This window comes from Hippopotamus amphibius, chromosome 2, assembly GCF_030028045.1.
Source record: "Hippopotamus amphibius kiboko isolate mHipAmp2 chromosome 2, mHipAmp2.hap2, whole genome shotgun sequence".
NCBI lineage: Eukaryota > Metazoa > Chordata > Mammalia > Artiodactyla > Hippopotamidae > Hippopotamus > Hippopotamus amphibius.
The window spans coordinates 70280532-70303134 of record NC_080187.1 but is presented as its reverse complement, the minus strand read 5'-3'; the positions used below and the strand labels follow the sequence as shown (position 1 = coordinate 70303134).

The window sequence follows — 22603 nt, the reverse complement described above, 5'->3', positions numbered from 1 at the left end:
CTGCCATCAACTGACACAGAGAAGAGTGTGTGTTGAGCTGGTTTAAGGAGAAAATGGCAGAAGTTCATTTTTTGACCTATTAAGTTTGAGATATCTATTAAGGATGCAATTGGGAAGGTTGAATAGGCAGCTGGATACGAAACTAGAGTTCAAGACAATAGTCTAAACTGGAGATAAAAAATTGGAAGTCACCTAGTTACATATAAATGATATTTAATGTCATGGGGCTGGATGAGACCAAGGGGAAAAGTTAAGAGTCAGAAGAGAAGAGTACCAAATATTGAGTCCTGGGCACTTCATCATCTGCTGGTCACTTATAAGGAACCAGCAAGAGAACATGACGAGCGACCAGTTAAGCAGGAGGAAAACCAAGAATCTGGTGGCCTGGAAACCAAGTGGAGAGTGTGTATCAAATTTGCTGAAAGGCCGGTTTGAAGAGAATTGACCACTAAATTTAGTAAAGTGAAGGTCATTTGTGATATTCTGACAATTGCAGTGTCAGTGGTAGTGGAGGTGAAAGTCTGAACAGAGTGAGTGTAAGAAAGACCGAGAGGAGAAGAAGTGACACCACAAGTCACAGATGATACCTTCAAGGTTCTGCTGCAAAGAGGAGCAGAGAGAAGTAAGGTGGTAGATGGCAGTGGGTGTGTGTAAAACAGAGGGGAAGTGGGAAATGTTACTGATTATTTTAAGATATAGTAAAGACTGATTTACCTACCATTCTCTCAATTATTAACACTAAAATACTATTAAAAAAATCACATCATTGTAATTGATGAAAAACTGCATTCAAAATGTAATTGTGAGTATCAATGTAACTGATGAAAAACTGTAATCAATATTTATGATTATTTACTGTTTAAAATACCACATGAGCAAAGATTTTTAAATTTGATAATGCCCCATTTCCTCAAAATGAGCAAACTGGTCCTCTAAAATACTATGAGAATGTTAACCAGCACAGCTTTTTTGGAGAACCATTAGTATCAACAGTACCAAAAGCTGAAACATGATCACCCTTTGACTCAGATATAGTCCTAAAGAAATACATATGCACATACCCAAAGATTTTGTACAAGGATCTGTAAAAATTTCTTGTAACTGATAAAGAAAATTCCAAATACTAATAAATCCATTAGTAAGAGCATGGTTAACAATGGTATACCACGCACCTGTTAAACAGACGTCTAAGATCCATGAAGTTAAAAAAAAGCAACTGCAAAGCAAATCTCATTTGGGTGAAAGAAAACATACATATCTGTGGGAAGAATACTTTTGAAAAAATTCACAAAAAAATGATGGCTACCTCTGGGGAGTTAGAACGGAGAGAGAAAAGAAAGGAAAACTTTTATTTTTATCTTATAGTGGTAATATCTGAATTTTTACCTTTAGAAATAAATATATCTAGTCTAAAAACAAAAATTTTAAATACAGATAACAAAAATAAACTAAATATACTGTATAGAATTGGAAGAAGCACAAAAAAAGAAGCTGACAATCAAATGACAAACCAACAAAAAAAACAAAATGATATTTATATAATAGTTTAAGGCAAAAATAAAAGACTTACTAAGAAAATATTTATTGAAAACCCCAGGAATGCAACAGGCATAACTGGCACCAGTGAAGTTCAAAATAGGCAGTGGTAGTAGAAACTGAGCCCAGGTTAGATCAACTTATTTTACAGTCCTATGCACTAAAATATCTCTCTTTAGATCATTTATTATGGTCTGGATAGAGTCCCAGTCATTGGAATGCAACTGATTTATGTTAGCAAGAACCCTTTTAAAAAAAATACTTGTGTTCTATTTCTTCACATTTAGCCAAAAAGCATGTTTTGAAATTTCTGGGATGGAAAGGTGCAGGTAGTTTGAGAGTAGACAGGCAGAAGAAAGGGACAGGGGAGAAGACCAGAGACCAATGGCAACAAAGCACATGTGCAAAAGAGAGGTTCAGAAAGACCAGTTCCTTCCAGGCCAATGAGGCAGTCCAGGAATGAGGAAGGGAACATCTCTACACCTCTTCTCCTCTATCACTGGCTCGTCTCCTCCATCACTTCCATAACGTGGAAAAGATTAACAGAACTGTATACAAGAGACTCAGATACTTGTATACCAATGTTCATAGCAGCATTAGTCACAGTAGCCAAAAACGGGATACAACTCAAGTGTCTATCAACAGATGAATGAATAAACAAAAGATGATTTATACCTACAACGGAAAATTATTCAGTCATAAAAAGGAATGAAGTTTCAATGCATGCTACAACATGGAGGATACCCTTAGATACATTATGCTAAGTACAGAAGCCAGATATAGGAGGACAAATACTGTATGATTCCACTTCTATAAAGTATCTAGAAGAGGCAAATTCACAGTCAAAGAAAGTAAATAAGAAGTTACCGGGGGACGGTGGGGGGAGAAGAGTTACTGCTTAATGGGTGCAAAGCTTCTATTTGGGGAAATGAAGAATTTTGGGAAGAACGGTGATGGCCACAAAACACTGTGAATATACTTAATGTCACAGAACTGTACTCCTTAAAATGGTAAATTTTGCTTTACATTTATTTATTTAACCACAATTTCTAAAATAGTAAAAAAAAAAAAAGTACAAAAAAATTTAGAATAAGAGAATAAACTGAGACAAAGTTAAATAAGTTTCTGTAGACCAATTTAGAAAACTGCCAACCATTTTTAGCATTGTTACATGGAAAATATATTCCAAGCTACAAAAAGGTGGCTTACTAATGAAACTTAAAAACAACTTGCTTCCAAGTTGAAGATTAACTACCAATGTTCAGATTTTTGGCAACAAACATCCTGAAAAGCTGAACATGACTAACTTAGACCGCCTTTGATTGCCATCATGTGGCAAATAAGGGAAGCTACAGGTTTTTCCAGTACAAGAGAGAAAGTGAAAATTCCTTTAGGAGAGCCTTCCAGGAACTAGCCAATAGTACTATCTATAACACCGGCATATATTGAATATGTGCATTCTAAATTAGCCAGAATATGAGGCTGATCAGAAATAGCTCATTCATTTCCCACTTCAACAGATAACAAAGCACCATAATTCAAGACTTATCAAAAAGCTGAATTACAAATAATATTTATAAATAAAGCTTCAGAATGTATTCTGGTAACCTAAAGATCACATTTTCACTGTCACGCTTATATTCCTGAATCAGACTATTTCAGAGAGAGAAACTGTAAAGTTTCATACTTCAATAGCCCTCATTTAGCTCTTACACACTATTTAAAGAGTATGAAAATGAAAGGTTTTAGAGAAGATTAGCCCTGGTAAAAGCCGGTAAACCCAAGGTTCTCAAAAGCAGGGAAATGAATATTAGTTTAAATAGCATCATATTGAAAAATAAAAGATTTTCATTCTGCCACAGTGCCTGGAATGGTATTCTAGCCACTGCAAAGGTTCAATAAATTATTTATTGGAGAAAAAACTACATTATTTGGTTAATAGTCAAACAGCAGATGACTGACCCAGAAATGGGGTCTTACAGACAGCCTGGGAAATCAGAAATGCTATTTTCACAAATACATCAAGAAATCTAACTTCAAACAACAAAGTGCAATTTTTCAACTATCAGGTGGTGAAAAAAAATATTTTGGATTTATAATTTCCAATAACTGGCAAGGAGATGAGCAAATAAATGGCTTGCATATATGGGTGGTGGGAATATAAACTGGTACACCCTTTTGGAGGATAATTTGTCAGTATCTATCCACATTTTAAATGTGCATATCCACAACTCAACAAATCTACTTCCAGGAACCTATTCTACAGAAATGCTAACACATGGATGCAAAGTTAAATGTATAAAGATATATCCACCACAACTTTTTATAATAATAAAAATCAAAACCAACCATTAATACTATCCATTACTACCAGAATGGGTGAACTACGATCCATTCACACGGAACATTATATGTAGAGCCAAAAAAAAGAGGTGAAATTCTATGATCCAAATGGAAAGAAATGAAATGATATTTTATATTGTTAAATGCAAAAAGAAAGTTACAGAATCACAGATATGAAATACCTCATTAAACAAATAAACAAACAACAACAACACAAAAAACTACATGTGTGAGTACTTATAATATGCCTAGAAAAATATTTAGAGGACTCTTGAATGTATACATCATACTGTTATTTCCCAGGAATAAGAGGAGGGAGCTTTCATTTGTTTCATTTGATTTCTTAAGCATCACTTGCAATTCTTTTTACAATGAACATTAACTTTTCTAAAAACTAGCAGAAACAACATCAAAAACTGTTTCCTAATGGTGATCTATTTCTTTTGGTATGAAGTATTTTAGAGCAGCTAAAATATTTTAGGACAATAGATAACTTTAATAGCCTTTTCCCTTAAGGAATTAAAATTGTATTCATGGCCTCTTAAAAAACAATATAGGGACTTCCCTCGTTGTGCAGAGGTTAAGAATCCGCCTGCCAATACAGGGGACACAGGTTTGAGCCCTGATCCAGGAGGATCCCACATGCCGCAGAGCAACTAAGCCCGTGCACCACAACTACTGAGCCCACGTATCACAACTTCTGAAGCCCACGTGCCTAGAAGCCCATGCTCCACAACAAGAGAAGCCACCACAATAAGAAGCCCAAGCACCACAACAAAGAGTAGCCCCCACTCGCTGCAACTAGAGAAAGCCTGCGTCAGCAATGAAGACCAATGCAGCCAATAAATAAATAAATAAATTCATACAAAGAAAAAAATATAGCTGTATGTCACCAAGCTGTGAAAACTGTATGACTCCTATTAGTATAAGGCATATACTGAGTCTTAAAAATCATAAAACATTTGGCAATCAAAAAAAAAGCTGAAATCCTCAAGAAAACCCACAACTTGTAGTAGAAAAATTAAAAATTTTAATTGTGAGGCCCTAAAATAATCTAGCTATCTTTAATCTCTTAATCCTGTATAACAGTGATTCTAAAAAGTGGGAAGGGGTAGAGGATATTGGGCACTACAACCCCTCCATTTAGTTTTTGGAATGAGGGCTTCCTCAGACCACATAGCTACCCTCTAACCAGCTCCATCAATCCCTGCTTATAATGAGAGATGTTTCTGATAAAGTCACATATTCTATGTTTCAGAAGTATGAAAGCAGAAAACACATTGAGAGTCACTACACATTTAGAGAATACTAACAATAATTTTAGAAAATGATAAATATGCACAGCAAAGTTTGCTTTTAGTAAAAAAAATACCAATATAGTAAATGATTTCAACAGAGGACTTGGCTTTCAATCCCAGCTGTCACTAGCTACCTAACTGAACAAGCCTTTCATTGCTCTGTGGCTGGAGCTCCTCAATTATAAACAAAAAGAAATTATTTTCAAGGTACCTTCCAGCTCTAAAGAAAATCTTGTGATCCCACCTTTCCCAATTAGAATTACAAGTAAGAGAAATGATATCCTAAAATATTCAGTTTTTAAAATAAAAATAGATATATATATACATGAGGTGATGGATATGTTAACTAGATGGGAGGAATCTTTTCACAATGTATACATTTATCAAATTATGCTGTACACTTTAAATATTTTACAATTTTATTTGTCAATTATACCTCAATAAGGCTAAAAAATTAAAACAGAAATGTGGCTAGAAAATGTTCAAAAAACACTTTGCATAACCCATTTCTCCTACTGCCTCTAAGTCTTGGTTGCAGGATTCATAACATTTACAATATTAAAAGATGCAAAATCTGATCATGTTAATTCATTTCTATTTTAAATTCTGTTCCAAATGACAAAGGGTTGCCAGAGGCCAGGTTTGGGAGATGGGGAAATGGATGAAGGTGGTCAAAAGGTAAAAACTTCCAGCTATGAGATAATTAAGTTCTGGGGATGTAATGTACAGCATGGTGACTATACTTAACAAAATGGTGACTTCCCTGGTGGTCCAGTGGCTAAGACTCAGCACTTCCAATGTAGGGGGCCCAGGTTCGATTTCTGGTCAGGGAACTAGATCCCACATGGTGTAACTAAGAGTTTGTATGCCACAGCTTAGAGTTTGCATGCCGCAACTAAGAGTTCACATGCCACAACTTAAAGATCCTGCATGTGGCGACAAAGATCCCAAGTGCGGCAACTAAGACCAGGCACAGCCAAATAAATAAATATTTTATAAATAAATAAATTTATTTAAAAAAACAAAAAAATATGTATTGTGTTTTTGAAAATTGTTAAGGGAGTACAACTTAAAAGTTCGCATCACAAGAATAAAAAATGTAACTATCTGAGGTGATTAATGCTAGCTAAACTTACTGTGGTAATCATTTTGCAATATATAGATATATCAAACTATTATGCTGTATACTTTGGACTAATACAACATTACAAGTCAATTATATCTCAAAAGTGGGGAAAAACAGCAAAGGGCTGAACACTGAACACTGTCTTAAACGTTTTTCCTCAAGCAAATATAATCATAAATTAAATTATTTAATGAAATTTCAATACTTAAAAACAAATCTTTCAAAGATGATGATCTTATGAACACATCTGTTATCCTATTCATTATTTCATTCAATCAATATGCTGAGCACCTACTATGTGTAGGCACTGTGGTATTTCTTTCTACTGTCTCAAATAAAATTCAAAGAGTATGAGAATCTTACCAACATGGCCTCCTCCAATGGTGTATGTCTTCCCAGATCCAGTTTGTCCATAGGCAAAAACAGTTGCATTATAGCCCTCAATAAGTGACAACACTAGTGGCTTTATACAGGTATTATAAACTTCATCTTGAGTGGAATTTTTGCCAAAAACAAAATCAAAAGTGAAGACTCTATCTCTCCCAATGATAATTTGTTGGGTATTTGGAATAACTCTCACACAAGCTTGATGATTATGAAGAATTTCTTTGCACAGCAGAGGTCTAATTCTTACAGCAACTTTTACTGGTATTTCTTCCATGGCAGCTCAGATTTTACTAAATAGATTTTCTACTTAACATTCAGTATCTAGTGTGAGAAACATCCATCTTACGTAAGATCTGGACCCCTGTGTATCAAAATAAAAACAAAATTTAGTTATTGATTCCTCCATCCTAATAAATTAACCGTCTTCTAAAGCAAAGTCAATTAAAGCAGGTATTGTTCTAATATAAGATAGCTACAAAGAGTAAATCTATCTTGAAAAAGTATACCTATAATTTACAGATCAAATGATACGATATCTGGATTTGTTGCAAAATAATCTAGGGGGTGGGAGCCATGGGTTAGAAAATGATGAAGCAAAGTGATAAGTAAATTGGATTCCGTTATGCTGTTCTTTCCATAGTGGTAATATCTTCCCCGGCTCATTAATCTAAATATTGAATAGCTGGGGAGTTAGAAACATAACATAAGGAAATAATTGGGTAATTGTACAGATGTACACAAGTAGTGCAAAGCAAACCCTCGTGTTAGATTTTATAGCTATGTACTATAAAATAACATCTCCTCTTTGTCAAAAAAGTTAGAAATCAATCCATAAAAATGGTTTTAAGGATTTCTATAAGTCAATGTAAACTTAAAACTAAATTTTCTATTAAAAAATAACCAAAACTAACAGAAAAACTGCTGTCCACTCTTAAATTATGTGGTACTTATTTCTGAATATCTCTGATGGAATCGATACATTAAAAATTATTTTATTTTTTTTAAATTTTATTTATTTATTTATTATTTTGGGGGGGTACACCAAGTTCAATCATCTGTTTTTAAAAATTAAATTGGTAGCTATACTTACAATGAACAACCTGAAAAATAAATTAAGAAAACAATTCCATTTACAATAGCATTACAAAGAATCAAATGCTCAGGAATAAATTTAACAAAAGATGTCTAAAACTTACACTCTGAAAACTACAAAATATTGTTGAAAGTAAAGAAGATGTAAATAAACAGAAAAACATCCCATGTTGATAGACTGGAAGACTTAACATATTAAAATGACAAAATTCCCCAAAGTGATCTAAAGATTCAACAGAATGTCTATCAATCCCAGCTGACTTCTTTGTAGAAACTGACACGCTGATCCTAAAATTCATGTGGAAATTCAAGGGACACAGGATAGCCAATACAATATTGAAAACGAACAAAGTTGGAGGACATACTTCCCCAATTTTAAAATCAGGCCAACAGTAATCAAGACAGTGTGGTACCGGCATAGGACAGACTTTAAGCTTAATGGAAAAGAATTGAGAATACAGAAATAAACCCTCACATTTATGGGCAACTGATTTTCAACAAGAGTGCCAAGGTAATTCAACGGGAGAAAGACAGTCTTTTCAACAACTGGTCATGGGACAACTGGATACACACATGCATAAGAATGAAGTTGGACTCCTACCTCACATCATATACAAAAGCTAATTCAAAATGGTTCAAAGACCTAAATGTAAGAGTTGAAACTATAAAAATCTTAAAAGAAAGCACAAGGGTCACTCTTTGTAATCCTAAATTTGGCAATAGTTTCTTATTTATGTCACCAAAAGCAACAGCAATAAGCAGTAAAAGAAAAAGTAAATAAAATGGACTTAAATTTAAAAGTTTTGTATCAAAGGATACCATCAAGAAAGTGAAAAAACAGCTGCACTATTCACAATAGCCAAGACATGGAAACATCCTAAATGTCCATTGACAGATGAATGGATAACAAGGATGTGGACACATACACAATGGAATACTACTCAGCCATAAAAAATAATGAAATAAGGCCATTTGCAGCAACATGGATGGACCTAGAGATTATCATACTAAGTGAAGTAAGTCAGAGAAAGACAAATACCATATGATATCGCTTATATGTGGAATCTAAAATATGACACAAGTGAACGTATCCATGAAACAGAAACGGACTCAGAGACATGGAGAACAGACCTGTGGTTGCCAAGGTGGAAGGAGGGTGGGGGAGGGACAGAGTGGGAGTTTGGGATTAGTAAACGCAAACTATTATATATAGAATAGATAAACAACTGTTTAGCACAGGGAACTATATTCAATATCCAGTGATAAACCATAATGGAAAAGGACATAAAAAAGAATGTAAATATATATATATTTATTTATTTATTTATTTATTTATTTATTTATATGTATAACTAAATCACTTTGTTGTACAGCAAAATTTAACACAAACTGTAAATGAACTATACTCCAATGAAAATTTTTTTTAAAGAAATACAATATTGTAACAAAAAAAAGAAAAAAAAAAGAAAGTGAAAAGACAATTCACTGAATAGGACAAGATATTTGCAAGTTATATATTTAATAAGTATTTTTATCCAGAATATATAAAGAATTATTACAACTCAACAGTAAAAAGACAACCAAATTTAAAAGTGGGCAAAGGTTCTGAAAAGACAGTTCTTCAAAGATGATATAAAAATGACCAATAAGCAAATACAAAGATGCTCAACATCATTAGCAATGCAGGAAATGCAATGAAAACCACAATGAGGGCTTCCCTGGTGGCACAGTGGTTAAGAATCCACCTGCCAATGCAGGGGCCACGGTTCGGTCCCTGTTCCAGGAAGATCCCACATGCCTGGGAGCAACTATTGAGCCTGTGCTTTAGAGCCCACATGCTGCAACTACTGAAGCCCATGGGCCTAAAGCCCACGCTCCACAACAAGAGAAGCCACGGCAATGAGGAGCCCTCGCACTGCAAAGAAGAGAAGCCACAGCTCTCCGCAACTGGAGAAAGCCCATGTGCAGCAACGAAGACCCAACACAGCCAATAAATAAATTTATTACAAAAAAAACCCACAATGAGATACTACTTCACTCCCACTAACACAACTATAGTAAAAAAGACAAATCATAATAAGTACTGGCAAGAAGGTAGAGAATATGTAACCCTGATGGGAATGTAAAATGACGCAGGCGCTGTGGAAGAGTCTGGCAGTTCCTCAAAAAGTTAAACACAGAGAAAAAGAAAAAAAAAAGAAAAGAAAAAAAAAAGTTAAACACAGAGTTATCATTTGATCCAGCAACTCCACTCTTAGGTATATACCCAAAAGAAATGAAAACACACACTCACATAAAAACTTGTACATGAATGCTCAGTCTTGGTAGGATAACACTTACACCATATAAAAGTTTAAAAAAAAAAAGTAACAAACAAGTGATCTATGTTTAAAAGCAGATGAAAAATAATCAGTGTGGAGTGGGGCTGGGCTCTTTGGAGAAGAGTCTTGAACACTATCATTAAGTAACGTAGGAGACTAATAGACTAAAATAACATTTTCAGCACTACATGCAAGGGAAATGTTAAAACATTTAATATTCACTAGTCTTTAAAAAAAACTCCATAGCAATACCGTGCATTTATAATTTTGTGAGTGGACAGTCTGAAAAAGACCACAATAACAAAGAAACAGTTACATCACTCTACTGAATCCAATGAGAGTAAAAAAATATCAGCTCCCCTGGGTTGTAAAATCCCAAAACAGAGTCAACAAACTATCTTTAATGGCCAAACGAAGAGATGCACCTAATTTTGACAGTTTTAATCATTCCAGTGAAATTCTACACTGAAAAAAAAAAAATACTCATAAATATGGTAAATCTTTTCCTGGATAATAAAGGACTCCACAATCATTTGGTGCTGGAAACTTTTCCAAAGAAACTACAGGGATGTAGTATGACTTGGTTCTTCCAAATGTCTCTGAACACCTATATTAGGAGTTTTTATCATATAGATTACTTTTTTATACCATCACATTAAAACAAAAGTCATGGTCTATGTTAAACTAAACCTAACTACTTCCAATAAAATTGCTAATAAAAAGTGCCAAGTGTAATTGAGATGTTTTCACATTCTTGGTTTTTTTAATAGGAATATCTATAAACAACCTGGCTACAAAAGCAGTAGAAATTTACCTACTCTAATCAGTAAAAACCGATAAGGGCCCATAAACACAAAGCTTGCAAAAAATTAATATACAAGAATTTAGGTTTAGGGAGTTCCCTGGTGGTCCAGCGGTTAGGACTCGGGGCTTTCACTACTGGTGGGTCTGGATTCAACCCCTGGTCGGAGAACTAAGATCCCACAAGACCTGCTGCGCGGCCAAAAAAAAATTTTTAATGAATTTAAAAAATTTTTTTAAAGAATTTACGTTTCTTTTAAAATCCATAGCACTTACACTTCTTCAGATTCTGATCAATTACAGCCCTCAGAAGCATATGTATAAATCTCACCAGTTAATGTAAAGAATGGTGAAATCTGATTGGTTGATAATATTTAGGTATACTCAATGGAGTTTTGATATCTGAGCAAAGGAAGGAGAAATATTTGATCACTGATGCCACGTCACTGATCAGAAAAGTGTCTTCAGATACCGTTGCCATCCCGTGCCCTTGGCTTTTCAGAAGTAGTGATTGTCTACAAATTGTAGTTTGTAAGTAATAAATATTTTCGTAAGAAACTTTCTGGCAAATGCATAGTGAATCTCATAAGCATCTCAGAAAAGGCCCCAAATGTATAAAGAACTAGACAGAGAAGGCAGGAAGCAAAGAGGGGAAAACAACAAAGACTGTAAAAGTTGGAGGGGGAGAAGTTTTACTTCAAAAGTGTTTCAAAGAAATACTTTGGGCACCCTTTCTTTCTCAATTATCACCTGCTCCAAGGGAGGGGGTTTCAGACTTCTGCAGAGCTTAGAATGCACCAACGTTTCAACATCCGCAATGGAAAAAGGAGGCCTGTGACAAAACGAAACCCCCTTCCCATCCCTCTTCCGATCCCGCAGCTGGAAGTATGAAAACAAGAAATACACTGCGTCCGATTCAGGGAGGCTCGGTCCGGGATTCCCGGGCTTGCCGCGCGTCCCAGCTGCCCAAGCCCTTCTACCTCAAGGGGCACCCAACTTCCCCGGCCGCCAGCCTGGGGGTCCCAGCATGCACACACCAGGCCGCTCGGGCGCCCTCCTCCGCCTTGCCGGCGCCCCAACCGCCCTGCCCGCTAGCCAAGCCGCGGCGGCTCCCAACACACCAGCCGGCGTCCTCTCCTCCCAACGGCCGGCCGGGGACACCCGCGCAGAGAGCGGGCCGGCGCCGCTCCACACCCGACCCCGCCAGCCCGGCCCGAACGGCCTGCCACTCACTGACCGGTTCGAGAAAGCCCGTCTCCGGCGGCGAGCGCAGCGCAGGACTCCTCGGCTTCACTTCGCTCCGCCGCGCCGCCGCCGCCCGCGCCTTTTGTTGTTGCGGGTCTCCAGGCAACCGGCGAACCCCGCGCTGATGCGCCCGCCACCCTTCAGGGCATCAGGAAGCTCCCAGACCCCGCCCCGGGCCCGCCCCAGTCCACCAAGCCCCGCCCCAGAACCAGCCCCTTCAGGGAGGAGCCTAGAGCGGCCACCTAGAGGCCCCGCCTCCCAGTTTCGCTCCAAAGTAAATACTACCCAGGGAACCCTCTCGCAGTGCTAAGCCAGAGTAACTCTCCACGAGTTTGTAAAATATGAGAAAGATTCACATTGCTTTCAATATTTTAGCTACCAATTCTGTTTATTTTTATTGAAGTTAAGCTCACATAACATAAAATGAACTGTTTTAAAGTGTACAATTCAATGGAGTTTTAGACATTCACAATGTTGTGCAAGCATCACCTCTATTTCCAAAACATTTTCATCACCGCAAAAGGAAAGCCCCATACCTCTCCCATTCCTCTCTCCCCCAGCCACTGATGACCACTACTCTGCTTTCTGTTTCTATGGATTTACCTGTTCAGGGCATTTCATAGCCATAGAATCATATAATTTGTGCCTTTGTGCCTGGCTTCTTTTGCTAAACAACGTTTCCCAGGTTCACGCATGTTGTAGCATGTATCAGGATTTTAATTCCTTCTTAGGCTGAATAATATTACATTGTGTGGACATACCACATATTTTTTTAAGATTTTTTTTTTTTGATATGGAGCATTTTTAAAGTCTACTGAATTTGTTACAATATTGCTTCTGTTTTATGTTTTGGTTTTTTTTTTTTTTTTTTTTTTGGCCACAAGGCATGTGGGATCTTAGCTCCTTGACCAGGGATTGAACGCACACCCCATGCATTGGAAGGCGAAGTCTTAACCACTGGACCTCCAGAGAAGTCCCCATACCACATTTCATTCATCCATTCATCAGTTCAGGGATATGTGGGTTGTTTGCATTGGGGGGGATAATATGAATAATGCTGCTATGAACGTCATGTGCAAGTACCTGTTTAATGTTTTTTTGTTTTTCAGTTCTTTTGGGTATAGACTTGGGAATGGAATTCCTGGGTCATATGGTAATTCTATGTTTAACTTCTCCAGTTTACGTTTTTTTTTTTTTGAAGGTTTCAAATATACTTTATTTCGTCAATCATGTCATATTTTAATGGGGACACAGTGCTTTTACTTGGCATCAATTATGAGTTGATTTTAAAACAATTCAGTATTAAACCAGCTGGGATGGTTACTGTTCTCTCCATTCCTTTGGGGTGACTCTGCCAATAGGGGACAGGTTCCATTCTATTCCAGTTTGTGCTGCTGTATATGCCCATACAGCAACACAGAAAGTGGCTCCACTAGCTAATACAGCATTACCATATTTGTCATGGAAATCAGGTGCCTGCTCTGGTGGTTCTGCTTTGCCATTGTTTGCTGAATGGTTCGAACTGTGAGAGGACTTAGTGCGTTTTTAGCCAAGGGAAACATCATGAAGCTGAAAACAAAATGGCGGCGCTGGCTTCTTGCAACTTCGCGTCTAATACCCTTGCCCCAATTTAGTTTTAAATGCCTCGATGCCTCCCTTTTTTTTTTCTTTTAAAGCCTACAGCACCCGGTATTCCCAGGCTGTCTCCCATCCAAGTACTAACCAGGCCCGACCCTGCTTAGCTTCCGAGATCAGACGAGATCGGGCGCGTTCAGGGTGGTATGGCTGTAGACGATGCCTCCCATTTTTAATAACACAATCTAAGCAACTTTAAAAAGCAGTCCTTCTCTTATGAAACTTAAAACTGAATGGGAGGGAAGCTGCTTAAGTTATTAAGTTGAATTATTTTGAATTTTTAAAATCCAAAGATGTGAATTTGTTATGTTGCACTTTTTAGAATTTTTTTTAAAAAGTTGCCAGTCATGACTATAAATTGATAGAGTATACTGGCCTGCTGACAAAACTGCAATGAATAACAGCAACAATTTAGGTTTGGGAGTTCCCAAGAAGACGCGACAGCAGGTTTCAGGAGGCCACATATTTGCAGACGAGGCCAACAAATGCCTAACAGGATTGGAATGGGACATTTCCTGTTGCCCCCAAATTGGTGTCTGGAATCCAAAGTTGAAGAGAAGGGTTTACTTAAGTTCCTCACATTGTAAACTGGAGACCAATCCTTGCCACCCCCTTCACCCCCAGGATTTACAGCAAAACAAAGCTAATTCTATTCCAACTCCAATCCTATCTCCTTTTATAGCCCTTAAAAAGGGGGACTTGGGGTTTTGAAGGAGAATCATAGGGTTTTGGTCCTTGTGGAGTGGGGAACAGAGGGTTCACAAGTGAGAGGCTTCTCTCTTAAGTCAAAGGAGGCTCTCAGAGTGACCTGGAGAGCCTGTGGGAGCGGCATCAAGAGGAAACTGGCCTTCTGGTTGGACATAGCTATGGGAAGAGGCTGCATGTGCCTCTCTAGACCGAAGCAAAACAATTGGATGGCAGTGCAGGGAGGGCGCTGGAGTGGAGCACCTGTACTCCCACCATTTGGTTGGGCAAGAAACTGTGATTTTCCTGTTTCCCATCTTGCCCTCACAAATCCATCCTGCACATCTACTACAGTGATCTATGCAGGACACAAGCTTGACCACAGATCTGCCTTTTTCCTATACAATTTCTGCAAAGTCATGGAGAATATTACTACTTAGCAGCTAGAATGAAAAATCCATGTACAAGCGAAACAATTTTGCTGAGAAGATGCTTTGCTAGCCTACAACCAGGTGGAAATTAAGCCTCCTGAGTTTGACTTGGTAGGTACCCAGGCTTCAGAGAAGAGGACAGTATTGCTCATATGAACCAGGAGAAGAATGATTTGACTGCTCTTGAGAAGGAATGAGAAAGATGGAGGAAGCCCAAGATGTTTAATCAGAGAGAAGGGAAAGGATAGCTGATAAAGGAATTCCAAGGAGAACAGAAATGGCTAATGGGGGATTTCCCTGGCGGTCCAGTGGTTAAGACTCCACTCCCAATGCCGGGGGGACCCGGGTTTGATCCCTGGTCAGGGAAATAGATCCCGCATGCTGCAACTAAGATCCCACATGCCACAATGAAGATCCCACGTGCCACAAACCTGGCTCAGCCAAATAAATAAATAAAGGAGAAGAGGAGGAGGAGGAGGAGGGGGAGGGGGAGGGGGAGGGGGAGGGGGAGGGGGAGGGGGAGGGGAGGGGAGGGGGAGGGGGAGGGGGAGGGGAGGGGAGGGGGAGGGGGAGGGGAGGGGAGGGGAGGGGAGGGGGAGGGGAGGGGAGGGGAGGGGAGGGGGAGGGGGAGGGGAGGGGAGGGGAGGGGAGGGGGAGGGGGAGGGGAGGGGAGGGGAGGGGGAGGGGGAGGGGAGGGGAGGGGGAGGGGGAGGGGAGGGGAGGGGAGGGGGAGGGGGAGGGGAGGGGAGGGGAGGGGAGGGGAGGGGGAGGGGGAGGGGGAGGGGGAGGGGGGAGAGGGGGAGGGGGAGGGGGGAGAGGGGGAGGGGGAGGAGAAATGGCTAATGGGGACCTTTAGGTTGCATGCTGTGAGGAAGGTGAACCCCTTCCACTCTCTCCCCTGCAAAATCTTCAGTAAAGTCTGCATTTCTAACTCAGGTAATTTGTGACAGAGGATAGTTTGTAGCAATTTAAAGATTTGCCAGCCCCTAAGTCAAGTCTGGTGCTGGACAAAACCATGGCAACCTAGAAGGCAGAGGATTAGAAGAAAGCTGAAATGTAGCTTACATGTCAACGATGTTTTACAGTGACTAATAAACCAAAGCAATGCAAATTAAAATGATAAACCATTTTCACTTATAAAGTTGGCAACAACTTTTCATAATGTAATACAGGCAAACATTCAGAGAGACAGACTGTATATTTTGCTGATAGGGCAAGCCCTTCCTCACTATTGTAACTTTTCTTGACTATTCTTAGCATTTCTCTTCCAGAAGGACTTTTGAATCAGTTTGTCAATTTCCAGAAGAAAGTTCCATTGAGATTTTTTTATTGGAATTGCAGTTAAATTTTAAAAATTTATAACATTATTTTTATAAACATAGAGGACAAATTTTAAAATATAAAAACTTCATGGCTCTTTATGAAAAAGATAAAATGGCTTTCATGATAAAGCCCAGTCTGGTATACAAGGTCTTCCATAATCTACTTTTCGCATACCTTTCTAGACTCATCCCTGCTATTTGTTGCCTCACATTTTATTCTCCAGCATCAGCAGAGACCATATGTTATTATTTATTCTGGGTATATACCCAGAATGGAATTGCTCAACCCCATGGTTGAGCGTTGTCAGGGTTTAATATATAGTAAACACTAAGCTTGTCGCAGAGATGCAACAAATATTTATGGAAATAAAAAACTACAATACAGGGACTTCCCTGGTGGTCCAGTGGTTAAGAATTTGCCTTCCAATGCAGGGGACGCAGCTTCGATCCCTGGTCAGGGAACTAAGATCCCACATGCCCACAAGGCAACTAACCCAGCGCATCGCAACTACTGAGCAAGCCCACACGCTCTGGAGCCCACATGCCACAACTAGAGAGAAGCCCGTGCCACAACCCGACGCAGCCAAATAAACATTGAAACAGAACAAACTAAAAAACAGAAAGCAAGTAATTTGCTCAAGGTTACATGGTTGGTAAGTGACAGAGGCAAGACCGAAGCCTATTTGTGTCAGATGACAAAGTCAACACTGCCTCCTTAAAGATTGAGCTCAACTATACCTTTCTACATAATTTATGTCTCTCTCTCTCCCTCTCTCTCTCTCTGTCTCTCCCTCTTGGTCTTTCTCTCCGTATTTACTCAAATCAGGATCCAAACATGGTTCACATGTAGCATTTGGTTGACATGTCCCTTAATTACTCTCTCAGTAAGTTAACTCTCCAGCTTTTTAAAAACTGTGATGAAATACACAAATAAAATTTACCATCTTGACCATTTTTAAGTATGCAGTTGAGTAGTGTTAAGTCCACACTGTTGTTCAACAAATCTCTGGAACTTCCTATCTTGCAAAACTGAAACTCTGTACCTAGTAACAAGTCCCCATTCACCCCTTTCCCCCCTGGAAATCACCATTCTACTTTCCGTCCCCATAAATTTGACTACCCTAGGCACCTCGTGTAAGTGGATTCATACGATATTTTTCCTTTTGTGACTGGCTTATTCTCTTAGCGTAATATCCTCAAACTTCACCCATGTTGTAGCATGTGTCAGAATTTCCCTCCTTCTTAAGGCTAATATTCCATTGCATGCACATAACATATTTTGTTTATCCATTCATCTCTTGGACAATTGGGTTGCTTCCAACTTTTGGCTATTGAGAATAATGCTGTCAGAACAAAGGTGTACAGCTATCTTTCCAAGATTCTGCTTTCAGTTCTTTTGGGTATATACCCAGAATGGAATTGCTGGATTGTGTGGTAATTCTATCTGTAATTTTTTGAGGAACTGCCACACAGTTTTTCATAACAGCTGCACCATTTTACAGTCCCATCAACAGTGCACAAGGGATCCAATTTATCCACATCTTCACCAACCCTCACCCTTCTTCTTTTTTTAATCATTTACCTTTTAAAGTCTCTGTGCCATTCGTCCTTTAGAATGTCTCACATTCTAGATTTGGCGATCGCATCTTTGTGTTGCCATTTAACTTCTTCCTCTTTTTCCTACATTTCCTGTAAACTTATAGATCTACATTCTTGATTAGATTCAGGCTCAATTTTTCTGGCAAGAATAATTCATAGACAGGGCTGTGTACTTCCCTATTGCAACACACCAGGAGGCACATAATGTTTGAGTATCCCGCTTCTGATGTTACAATTACCAGTGAGTTCAGGTGCTTTCAGCCTAATCCATCCCTTTAAAATTTCTCCATCAGCATTTTACCTAATGGTTTTAACAACCATTGATGATTATTTTACAGATCTATTATTTCATTAAGGATTTCAAAATGGTAATACTCTAATTCTAGTATTCCTTTTTGCATTTATTAGCTAGAATTGTTCTATAAATAAGAGCTTTCCCTCTATCAGGTTATCCTAAAATGCTGTTAGTAGAGGAACCATGCTTGATTTTTTTTTTCTCTTTTATTTATCAATTTTGAGACTAATGAATTGATCCCTACCAAACTCCAAAGTCAATAAATAGGGTTTCTTTTTTTTTTGGATTTTTTTTGGGGGGTGCAATTATGAACTCATAGAATTTTATACTTTTTATTTGCTTTCCAAATACCATTTTCACTCAAAGTATTTCTAGACTTCTTATTAAATTATTGTTTCTTTTCAATTCAGGCTTCATGAAAGTTGCTGCATCTTAATCATTGAATTCCATTCCTGCAACCAAAAAATACTGATTAATTCATATGCCAACAAACCCTCAGTCTTCCTGAGAATGTTGAAATAGAAATGGAGAAGAAAGGGAGAGAGTTATTAGATTTTTTCCCACCTCCAGACAGGAAATTAGGTTGGTTCTTTCCTTAGACCAACTCCAAATGTAAGACTTACCCTTTTCTTAGCTCTTCTTCAATAGTTCACAACTTGAATTGATCTCCACCTGCTGAAGAATTCTGATCACACAAAGGTATAGAAGACAAGGTTGTTCTGGCTGCCTACCATCCCTTTTCCTTTCTATAAGCAGACCTCCTCTACTTATTCAAGAACTGCCCCTGCTCCACCTGGTAGGCCAGCCAATCACTTGGCTCTTGCTCCAGGCCCCAGGCAGGGCACCTGGGACTCAAGCCAGGGTCATCAGCCACGCCACAGATGTTTGCAGATGTTTGCATAGGCTATTGGCAAAGATGTACACTCTTCTGCCTGTAATCACTAGCTATTAGAGTCATCTCCTCCAACGGAGCAAAACGAAATACAGGGTGTGATCTTTGTGCATTTTAATGTATTGATTATAAATGGGCATTGCTAAGGCCAGCTCTTTCCCCGGATTTATACTTTTTTTTTTAAATAATTACATTTTCTTTTTCATTAAGCTAGTTTCAGTCTATTTTTTTTCACTTAAAACTAAAATATCCTTAACCCAATGGGAGAAATCAAAACAGAAAGGAAAAAAAGGAATGTAGTGCATGGGAAAAAGAGAAACTTAGATAAATGCTACAATAATAAATCCTCCAAACTTCCAATTGCTTTAGTCAGCAAATTTTATACCTGAAAGGAATCTTACATATTACTTAGTCCCATTATACATTTATTAATTTCTTATTTTATGTTCAATATCCCCAAGTTAGACAAAAATTATTTTGCCATATTATTTATTCATACCTGTATTAGGGTTCTCCAGCGAAACAGAACCAAGAGAATATATATAGAGAGAGAGATATAGGTATAGATCTAACTATGGACCTATAATCTATATCTATCCATCCACCCATCCATTCATCTATCTAGAGAGAGAAAAAGAGAGATTCATTTTAAGGAATTGGCTCATGTGATTGTGGGAGCTGTCAAGTCTGAAATCTGTAGGGCAGGCCAGCAAATTAGAAATTCAGAAAAGGGTTGATGTTATAGTCTTGAGTCTAAAATCTGCAGGGCAGGGCAGCAAGTGGGAAACTCAGGCAGGGTTTCTATATTTTAGCCTTGAGGCAGAGTCGTTCCTTCTTCTGGAAAACTCAGTCTTTGCTCTTAAGGCTTTCAACTGATTGGTTGAAGCCCCCAAGTTATGGAGTGTAACTCTTTTACTCTACTCTAATGATTGTAAATGTTAATCACACCTGAAGAATATTTTCACAGCAACACCTAGGCTAGTGTTTGACCAAGCAACTGGGCACCTTGGTCTAGTCAAGCTGACACAAAATTAACCACCACAGGGTTGTCCTACCTCAGCCTGTAAATGACTTGAGACATGCATATATTTTATAAAATGATACAAAAAGAAAATTGGAACCAGAACTAGAAAATCAGACTCAGATTACCCTCCTACATATGTAAATTAAGTAGGCATAGAGATGTTAACTGATTTATTCAACAGTTGATGACAGAAGCAAGGCAGTGAACACATAGTGATTCCCCTTAGGGCAGGCCAGACCCATGGATCTTAACTCTGGATATTTTATACGGTGGAGAACTCACAATTCTGGACTTCCTTACTTTGAGGGTCATGACCTCCCATACTTTGAGAGCAAATAAAAATGCCACCTAGGCCATGGCAGCCTATTTTGTTCCCAGTCAACGCACAAGCACAAGAAATGGTTGATGGTGCAATGTTGGACTTTACCTGAGCTCTGTACTTTTGGAAAACAGTAACATTAAGAAATCCCTCCAACCTTTTGTTTTCTGAAGTCCCCCACCCTTTTATGTTCTGAGAGATGGTTTACCCAAAAGGATGACCCTTCTCTATGTGACTTAGACGAGACTAACCGTCGACTCTTTCTCATGCCTCCCTTGTTGACTTGTGACTGTGACGAGACCACACACGGATCTTTCCCCTTTCACCTAAACCTGCTGACCTGGCCAGACACAGACTCTCCAATTGCTCATTCTTTGTCTCGTGAATGATTAGCTGAGATTAGAACTATTTGTCTGCCTCAAACTAGCTAGACTCAAAGATAAAAATTTCCTGTTCAGCGAACTGAGATGCCTCCTGATTACAAAACAACCCCATTTGTGAATCCCCCATCTGTAGCTTGTCTACTCCTCCCTATAAAAGAGTAGGGCAACACCATCCTGCCAAGAAAACCTGCATCTGGGGTGCTCTTTATATTGTAACTAAGTGAATAAGATCAATTTCCTTATTTGTTCAGCTTTTGTCTTTGGCAATAACATCTACCAAACGGCAGAGAATAAAAAAAGAGGAAAAAAGGAAAAAAGTGATCTAAGTACACTGAGAGAGAGATGGGTCATAAAATTACAAGGAAAAGGAAGGTGTAGTTGCCTCAAGTCACATACTGTGGCTCATTAAACCTGTACCTCCTCAACCAGCTTATTAGACCATTTCCCATTCAGCTTCAGGGGAGAGGAACAGTGAAGGAGTTCATTGATTTCTGGATTGAACTGAATGAAATCTATTAATTTCTGTAAGTGCTAATCAGGGGGAAGTTAAAGGTTGAGAAAGGAACAAAAGCAGCCCCTGATAAAAGCTAACCTGGCACTCACAGCTATGCCATGGTGTTATCCTGTTGAACATAATCTCAGACAAGGTTACTCAGAGACCTTGATAAAGTGAGACAAAATAAGGCCACTTGATAATTTTGCCTATGCCACCTGTGCCTTACACACAGTACCAAACATCCTGCTGTCTTGGCTGAAATGAGTGACTCCTGCTTCTTTACCAATTTCAGCTTTTCCTTGCCCCAGCCTGCCCTCCTTAGAGATAAGATTTGAAATAGCCAGAGGTAGAACTGCCTTTGGCTGATAGCATCCAATCTAGAGAGAACCTTGCTTCCTTAGACCCTCTCCCAAGTCATCCTCTTACTGAGACACCCCATGCTGCAACAAATAAGTAACCCAACCTGTTTACTTTGGCTAGAGGATACTGACATGGTACCAGAGCTAAACTACTTGAGTCTTTAGAGGGAGGCAAATCACCAGATGGTCCTAAAGAAATTAATGAAATATGTTTCAAAAAAAAACCCCACAAAAGCCAAAATGCTTTTTGAACTTGTTACAAAGCAAAAGCTACTAAAAGAAACTGAGTCACCAAGGAATTAGAAGTAATGTTTCATCTCTGCTAGGGAACTGGTTTAGCGGCAGTAAACAAAGGACATCCCTGAATGGGGGGCTGTGATGCGCAAGGTGCTCCAGGAGCTGTGCACATTTACATTAATTGTCTTTAAGAAATTACTGTGCAGAATAAATCAACACAGCCAAAAACCTTTCTAGATCCTATTTCTACATTCTCACCTTCTGGAACTTCAGGAGCTGGCTCCAAACTCATTATGCTCCTCAGTCTATCCTGAAATCCATCAAGAGAAAAGCTCTTTCTCTGCAAGGCCCACACAACCAAGAATATTAGAATTAGAACCTTACTATTTTGCAATCCCTTAATGGAACAATAGATCTGGAAAGTGAGCATCATTGGCCATTAAAACCATTAGGTGAATTGTTATTTAATTTAAATTCTTAGTCTGTATTATGTATGGAAAGTATAAAAGCCACGCATGGAGATGAAAACTTGCTGTTTCCCAGTATCCATCCAGATTCCTTAGTTTAGCTGGTACCCAATTCCTGGAGTAGAGAATACTTTCCTGGCCTCCCTGGAAGTTAGTTGTGGTCATGTGACTTAAGTTCTACTAGTCGGTGAAATGAAAGCGAAACTGCCACGTGGTAGCTGCTAGAGCCTTCCTGTCAACACTTGCACTCTTCAGCTTCATAGCTTCTTCAATCCTGCTGCCTAGACTAGAACGCAGACATCTTGGATCAC

The 22603-nt window shown here is 38.7% G+C and overlaps 1 protein-coding gene and 1 non-coding gene across 5 annotated transcripts in view; both read right to left on the bottom strand.

The window, feature by feature from the left end:
* The window catches only part of KIF27 (kinesin family member 27), an 84596-nt gene extending 72333 nt beyond the window's left edge, over positions 1-12263 (bottom strand). For all 4 annotated transcript variants that reach the window (XM_057722349.1, XM_057722351.1, XM_057722352.1 and 1 more), the window contains exons 1-2: positions 12142-12263; positions 6667-7051 (exon numbers count right to left, since the gene is read on the bottom strand). In XM_057722349.1, coding sequence (XP_057578332.1) covers positions 6667-6964 — 298 coding nt within the window. In that variant the 5' untranslated portion in view covers positions 6965-7051; positions 12142-12263. The remainder of the gene's footprint in view (positions 1-6666; positions 7052-12141) is intronic.
* Positions 12264-13823: 1560 nt separating this feature from the next.
* On the bottom strand, positions 13824-13942 carry LOC130846851 (5S ribosomal RNA). Its single transcript, XR_009051646.1, has one exon. It is a non-coding gene; the product is annotated as a 5S ribosomal RNA (ribosomal RNA).
* Positions 13943-22603: the final 8661 nt, after the last annotated feature.